We start from the raw sequence: 7,304 nt of genomic DNA on the forward strand, positions 1-7,304 counted from the left end.
TGGATGGCGTCATTCGACACGTTTTCTATCTGATTCTCAAAGGCTCCCTGGTTCCCGATTATACCGAATGATTGTCGATTCACGTTTCTCGCCGATGTGCAATTTCTAAAAGCTTTTCAGCTGAACATATCCTCCGCCCTCCGTCGTGGCCCTCCTCGGCCCTCTATCTTATCCGAGAACAGCTCCTTGCCAGCGTTGGATTTGTACTTGGATGGGAAGAGCTCGCGAACCGATGCGCCTCGTCCTTTAATTGAGAGACCATTTGCCGCGCCACGAATCGAGAACCCTTGGTCTGGGCCAGCGGCTCCACGGATATTGACCCCCCTCTCCTCAGACTCTGGGAAAAGCTCGACGTTTTTGTTCCGTCGTTGATCGCGAGAACCATCCACAAGAGGGACTGAGATTCTCTTCGAGAATAGATCGGCCGTTTCATCCGCAGCATCAATGGCATCCGACCGACGGTGATTGCTGTGCTTACTGGGGAACAGCTCCTTCTTGAGATAACTGGCCGCTGGTTTATTCGGGAATAGCTCTCGCGAGTCGGCATCGGCATCAGCCTCGGCACCGGAAGATTTCGAAGATGGAAAGAGTTCCTTGCCTTTATTCCGGCGATCGATCTGAGGCGACCTCTCGCGGAAGTGCCTGCGCGAGTCGCGACGATCATGCTCCGAATACCCGCTCTCCATCAACGTATCGCGACCTGGAGAAGCACTGCGATTCTGAAGGCGCCCTGAAGGACGTCCTTCATCCGATGGAAACAGTTCCCGGTCCCGGTCCCGGTCCCGGCGTCGACCTCGCTCATCGCGACCTCTTCCCGTCTCGGAATAATCCGTGCTAGCTGCCCCCGAATCGTCATACATATTAGCGCTAATAATTTCATCTCCGTCACGATCCCTCCGTCGCCGCAGCTCCCGGCCGTCGAACCGTCTCCGCCTGTAATCCCCATCGTCCCCGCCACCTTGGCGTCGTCTATCGTCGAACTCCCGTCGCAGACGCTCGCGAGGATCGTGTTCAGGGTGCATAAGATAGAAACGACTGGCTTCATGGGCGCGGGGCTTCTTGCGATCGCTCTTCACGGCCGATCTCACCTGGAGTACGGAATCGGGGTGGGAAGGGAGGAGTTTAGCGGATCGGAGTCGCAGCGCCGGTAATTCAGACGTATCTTCTTCTTCACTAGCCTGCGTAAGGGCCGACAAAGCCTGCAGACCGATTTCAGGCGAGGAGTAGATGAGATTTGCCGATGTGTCATCGATCCATTCGACTCGGGAAGGAGCTTCGAGGGTGAAGTGCTCGTTCGCAAATTGCTTGATATTATCCGTCGTCAATTCGTCGACACCTCTGACGTGTACTTTCTCGTACTGGGCTTCTGAAGACTGGGGATCTACGGCTCCATCTTGAAAGGGAATTGTTCCGCCCATTGGGTCCTGAGTCGTGCGACGAGGGTTAGACGAGACATGGTGGGCATCTTGGATGCATTCATACTCACAGTTTCGATTGCCTCGGCTTCCGGTAATGGACCAAGGTCGAGGTCCATGTCGATATCCATTGACGCATCCATGGCGTGGTCACCGTTCGAGGCGGAAGGCTGTTGTACGCCGGCGACCTCCATTGCGGGGAGGGTCACTTGCGGACTAAATGGAATGTGGTTGATACAGTAAGGAAGATGTGTAGCACACACAAATGTAATTTGGAAAAACTCAGTTTATAATAAAGCGGGGAGGAGAGGGATATGAGAAAGATATGAATCAATCGCGAACTGAAGCTTTGGAGGTGCCGGCGATGAGCAGTAGTTACTGGGCTCACCGCTCGCAGGCGGCGACGGGCTTAATTTTTAGTTGGTAGCTATAAATCACTCTCAGATAATCATTGATTTCTCTCAAGTGTATGATAAATCAATAAGAATAAAAATACGTTCCATTTCATTATTTCTCAGTCCAGTTTACTTTAGTTCCGGTATATTTCGTTCAGGCTCTGTCACCACTATTGTCTACAACACCTTCCGCAGGACTCGTCTTCCGTGCATCCGCATCATGCGCGTTGACCTGATAAGTAGCGAACTGCCTGGCGGGCACTTTCTGATGAAACATCACGTCCAGCTCGTCATACGTTCTGCCTCTGCATTCTGGTAGTCGAAAGAATGCCCAGACGGCGGTCACCGCTGCGGTTGCCGCCCAGACGAACGCCGTCTTGCCCTTCAGGTTAGCCTCAGTCGGATTGATCAGATAAGGTTCGACGACTTGGGCAACGATATTGGTGATATTGTAGACGTTGCGTGATAGGCAAACTGATTTCGCTCTCAAATGAATGGACGACGTCTCTGAGATAATAGTGTAGGTAACTGGACCCAGCGTGACGGAATAGGTGAAGAGCCAAACCAAACACAAAGCAGCTTGCCCCCATTTCGCGCTGCTGGACTCAGATGCCGCAGCAGTGATTCCGATGATCAGCAAGAAACCGGTCAGACAGGCAATGCCAGTCACATATAGTTGGCGTCGACCAAACCGGGTCAGCAAGAACCACGAGATGACAGTCCCGACAAAGGAAATCGCCGTACCCCCTACCGAGATCTGGTAGGCATTTTCGGTACTGATTCCCGCCTGGACGAAGAAGTAGGTGGGAGTGTAGGCAAAGGCCGAGCCTGACAGTACTTGACCTGCGAAACTCACACAGACAATCTCGGTGCGGCGCCGGTCGATGCCTCGGAAACAGTCTAGATAGCTAGACCCGGACTCCAACTTTGACTCTAGCTCAAGTGTATGCATGATCTGCGCTAGAGTTCTCTGGTGTGATTCGCGGCCTCGGGTGTCGAGCCGGGCAAGAGATTTAAATGCATCATCCATACGATTGTTTCGTGCTAACCACCAGGGGGACTCTGGCGCAAACATAATAAGGAGGAAGAGAGGAACAGGCCAGATCCATTGTAGAGCATAGGCAATACGGTAAGACCACTCGCTCTCGATCTTAAGCAAGCCGTAAAGGGCACCGGAGGCGATAAATTGACCCATGGCCCAGCAGAGATTCACGTAGCAAGTTAAATATCCACGGAGAGCAAGTGGACATACTTCCGAGGCGTAGGCTGGGGATGATGTCGCAAAAATGCCCCAAGCGAGCCCGCACAAGATTTGCCCGACGAGAAGCACAGGTGCTGATGGAGCGAAGAAGAGAATGAAAATGAACCAGTTCATAAAGAAGAGGGCCGCCAGAAGGACTCTCTTATATCCGAATCTTGTAGACAAGTAGCCGTTCATGAAGCCGCCAATCACGATCCCAACGTTGGCACCATTGCTAAGACCTGCCTGCCAGGGCCCAGTGACTATGTAGTCCCCTTGCTCTGGACGGTATGACCCGAATTTTTGTTGGAACGCAGGGTACGTAAAGAACTGGTAGATTAGGACTATTGCACCGTTACTAAATTCCCAGCAACTCAATGAAACAGCAGTATGCACGATAATGCTCACCAACATCATATCCTTCCATAATGATCGACAACGAGATAGCGGCAGACCACAACACAGCTTTATAGTTGTGTCTCAGGGCCTCCCATACGGTAGCTTCATGCTCATCTGTAGAGGCCTGTAGGGCGTCCTTGGTTGGAACCGTAGTTTCTACGGCATGTTCTATGTGAGCACTGTGCTCCTTGGAAACGTCTTCGTCGATTCTCATGTTTAGAAGTACAATGCCCACGAGAAAGACTGAGAGAGAGAGAGGTGTCTGACCTATGTATTCCAGATACGAGGAGACATGACGTATTTATAGCTTCGATGAGTGTCTGAGAGGCAATTCCTCCACGAGCAAACGCATCATTCTGCTGCATCCTAACTTTAAAGCAGTAGCCAAGACACCGGACTTTGTCCATTTCCTGGGGTAAATGAAATGCACCCCGCAGGATTGACACGGTTCCCCATGGGGTACGGGGTACAGCATGTGTCGTGAGCGTTACATGGTTTAACCTATTGGGCTTTCATTCGACCGAGGATCCTGGACGACATTTCTCAGGTATCTGAGTGCTTGAACCGGAGAGCCTGTCCTTCATCGGAGGCAAGCGTGGGGGTTTCAGTGAAACGCTTGTGTTGGACAGGAGTATGGCATCGTCTGGATTAAGATCCTGTTGGATAGAAGGACCACTGCCAAGCTTAGAGAGCATCGTGTGATTTCCCCTAGTGGCACTGTATACACAATCGGACTGGAGAATCCGACGTTCTAGATACCAATTGGGAATGCTATGGAGATCCATGGAGTACAGGACGTCATGTAAATGCGGGGGAGAAACCGAGAGATCGGAGCCTCCACATTTTTATCTCGCAGGTAAATCATTGCTCTTCTCCACAGGAAGGCCGTTGGTGTTATTTTCTCCAGCCTTGAGGCGTCGTACAAAGTGCGGCGGTCTTTAGGCTATAATCTCATGTACCAATCCGAAGAGCGCTTGCCCGCCGGTTAATATGGATAAGTAGATCTCAGAGTTCCCCCACCACCACCGGAGCTCCTCCGCAGGGGAACTGCCCATTGTCGTTATATACCGACGGCTGGAACCCCGGCGTTGGTCGCATTGCTGCATGTGTTGCAGGGGGCCGTTGTGTTGGTGAGACCAAGTCCCCACGAGGGGGAGCACAGCACCACCACTCGCTCTGATCATTTAATGACTCCATGTCCCCCAAGTTAACAATTGATTTCTTCTCCTATTGAGACCGCAGTATTTTGTTCCTAACCCTCTTGAACCAGTTGAGCCCATTATAATACGTGACCAACTTCAATCTCCCCATCATGCTCTATGCTGAAGACGACAAGCTCATCTTTCGCTTCGATGACCATCTTCTTTGGATTCAGTCATGGGGTGAGAACGCATTCAGAGTGAGGGCGACGAAGCTCCCATCGATGCCCACCGAAGACTGGGCGCTATCCACAACACCCAGCTCAAGTCAGCCCGTCATCGAGACCCCGGAAGGCAAGGAAGCCAGCATCTCCAACGGCAAAATCAAAGCTGTCGTCTCCCAGCGCGGCAAGGTCATCATTTACGACTCCAAGGGAAACAAGCTCCTGGAGGAATACGCTCGCCATCGTCGTGACCCCAAAGATCCAAAATGCAGTGCCTTGGAGGTCGAAGCTCGCGAACTGCGAGGAATCCTAGGGGGCGATTTCCATCTCACCATGCGCTTCGAGTCCCTCGATCCCAAGGAAAAGATCTTCGGGATGGGTCAATACCAACAGCCATCTTTGAACCTCAAGGGTGCCGATGTCGAATTGGCACATCGAAACTCCCAAGCCAGTGTCCCCTTTGCGATCTCCTCCCTCGGGTACGGCTTCTTGTGGAATAACCCTGGGATCGGACGGGCTGTTTTTGGAACAAATACCATGAGCTTCGAGGCATATTCCACCAAGGCGCTGGATTACTGGGTCGTCGCAGGTGACACGCCAGCAGAGATTGAGCAGGCATACGCTAAGATGACTGGCTACGTCCCGATGATGCCTGAGTACGGCTTAGGGTTCTGGCAGTGCAAGCTCCGGTACTGGAACCAGGAACAGCTGCTTAACGTGGCGAGGGAATACAAAAGGCGACAGATCCCACTGGACCTGATCGTCATTGACTTCTTCCACTGGAAACATCAAGGTGACTGGAGCTTTGATCCTGAATTCTGGCCTGATCCTGGCAAGTTGTCCTTCACAACACCACAGATATAAATATTGACTGACATCTACCTCAAATAATAGATGCTATGATCAAAGAACTCAAGGAACTGAGCGTGGAACTAATGGTATCCATCTGGCCTACCGTGGAAACCACGTCCGTGAACTACCAAGAGATGCTCGAGCGAGGCCTCCTAATCCGCCACGATCGCGGGCTGCGAATCGCCATGCAATGCGATGGCGATATCACACATTTCGACGCCACCAACCCCGAAGCCCAGAAGTTCATCTGGCAAACTGCAAAGAAGAACTACTACGACAAGGGCATCCGGGTCTTCTGGTTAGACGAAGCGGAGCCCGAATACAGCATCTACGATTTCGATATATATCGCTATCACGCCGGCCCCAATATGCAGATCGGAAACATCTTCCCCAAAGAGTACGCACGGGCATTCTACGAAGGTATGGAGGCCGAAGGGCAACAAAACATCGTGAATCTCCTCCGTTGTGCCTGGGCCGGCAGCCAGAAATATGGTGCCCTTGTCTGGAGTGGTGACATTGCATCGTCCTGGAGCTCATTTCGCAATCAACTGGCTGCCGGACTGAACATGGGATTAGCTGGGATCCCTTGGTGGACTACGGATATCGGCGGTTTCCATGGAGGTAACCCGGATGATCCCGCATTCAGGGAGCTTTTTACTCGGTGGTTTCAATGGGGGACGTTCTGCCCGGTGATGCGTCTGCATGGTGACCGCGAACCGAAGCCGGAGGGACAGCCTACTGCGTCGGGATCAGACAATGAGGTCTGGTCATATGGAGAGGAGATCTACGAGATTTGCAAGAAATACATTAACATTCGCGAAGAGCTCAGAGACTACACTAGGAGCTTGATGAAAGAAGCCCATGAGAAGGGCTCCCCGGTGATTCGGACTTTGTTCTATGAATTCCCGGAAGACAAACTAGCATGGGATATCGAGACAGAGTACATGTACGGCTCTAAGTATCTTGTAGTGCCGGTGCTCGAAGCAGGGCAGCGGAAGATAACTGCCTATCTGCCAGCAGGGTCTTCATGGACATTATGGGGTGAAGACAAGGTCTACGAGGGAGGCAAGACAGTCGAGGTTGCTTGTCCGATTGAGACAATGCCTGTTTTTGCCAGGGCGTAGAGGGTTGGTACGAGCGTATAATCTTTTCTTGTCAAGTATCAATTTGTCACCTGAATATATCTTGCGCATTTTCTTATTCAGTCAATCAGGCCAGTAAAACTGGTTAGACATAGAATACGGAGTACTATCGCATGAGATACATCCGATCACATTTATGCAAGAGAAATGGAAAACGTATTTGGAATTGAGTGTTAATCGATGTCACAGTCCCAAAATTTGGGCTTGGAAAAACAGATGCCCAAGTATAGAGTTATGGTGACTGCCGCGGAAACCTGATTAGATGTATGCGTTATGCATGATTGAATCACAAACAATAATTCGATCCTACCAAAAGTATAAAATTTCACTAAATCCACTGTATGCGTTCGACGCCACTTATCATTAGCCAATATGAGTCCAGCGAAGCCTTCTCAGCCAAACTCAGAAGGTGGCTGGAGAACCTGGCCATTGTATGCACGTGCTTTTGTTTTAGATGGCTCATTTTTCTTTTCTTTTTTTCTTCTCAGAAGGAAAATG

At 51.2% G+C, this 7,304-nt stretch overlaps 3 protein-coding genes across 3 annotated transcripts; 1 reads left to right on the forward strand and 2 right to left on the reverse strand.

Annotated features, from left to right (window-relative positions):
* Positions 1-116: 116 nt before the first annotated feature.
* Positions 117-1,609, reverse strand: ABOM_006512 (NCBP3 domain-containing protein; the record flags this gene model as incomplete). The annotated part of the gene is made up of 2 exons (XM_022533641.1): positions 117-1,424; positions 1,487-1,609. The coding sequence occupies 2 exons, from the start codon at positions 1,607-1,609 to the stop codon at positions 117-119; spliced, it is 1,431 nt and encodes a 476-aa protein (XP_022389249.1).
* A 355-nt stretch (positions 1,610-1,964) lies between these two features.
* Positions 1,965-3,663, reverse strand: ABOM_006513 (MFS sugar transporter; the record flags this gene model as incomplete). The annotated part of the gene is made up of 2 exons (XM_022533642.1): positions 1,965-3,394; positions 3,459-3,663. The coding sequence occupies 2 exons, from the start codon at positions 3,661-3,663 to the stop codon at positions 1,965-1,967; spliced, it is 1,635 nt and encodes a 544-aa protein (XP_022389216.1).
* Positions 3,664-4,761: 1,098 nt separating this feature from the next.
* Positions 4,762-6,788, forward strand: ABOM_006514 (putative glycosyl hydrolase; the record flags this gene model as incomplete). Its single annotated transcript, XM_022533643.1, has 2 exons — positions 4,762-5,605; positions 5,707-6,788. 2 exons carry the CDS (start codon positions 4,762-4,764, stop codon positions 6,786-6,788), a joined length of 1,926 nt encoding a protein of 641 aa, XP_022389221.1.
* Positions 6,789-7,304: the final 516 nt, after the last annotated feature.

The sequence above is a fragment of the Aspergillus bombycis genome (assembly GCF_001792695.1).
Source record: "Aspergillus bombycis strain NRRL26010 chromosome Unknown contig00041, whole genome shotgun sequence".
NCBI classification, from domain to species: domain Eukaryota; kingdom Fungi; phylum Ascomycota; class Eurotiomycetes; order Eurotiales; family Aspergillaceae; genus Aspergillus; species Aspergillus bombycis.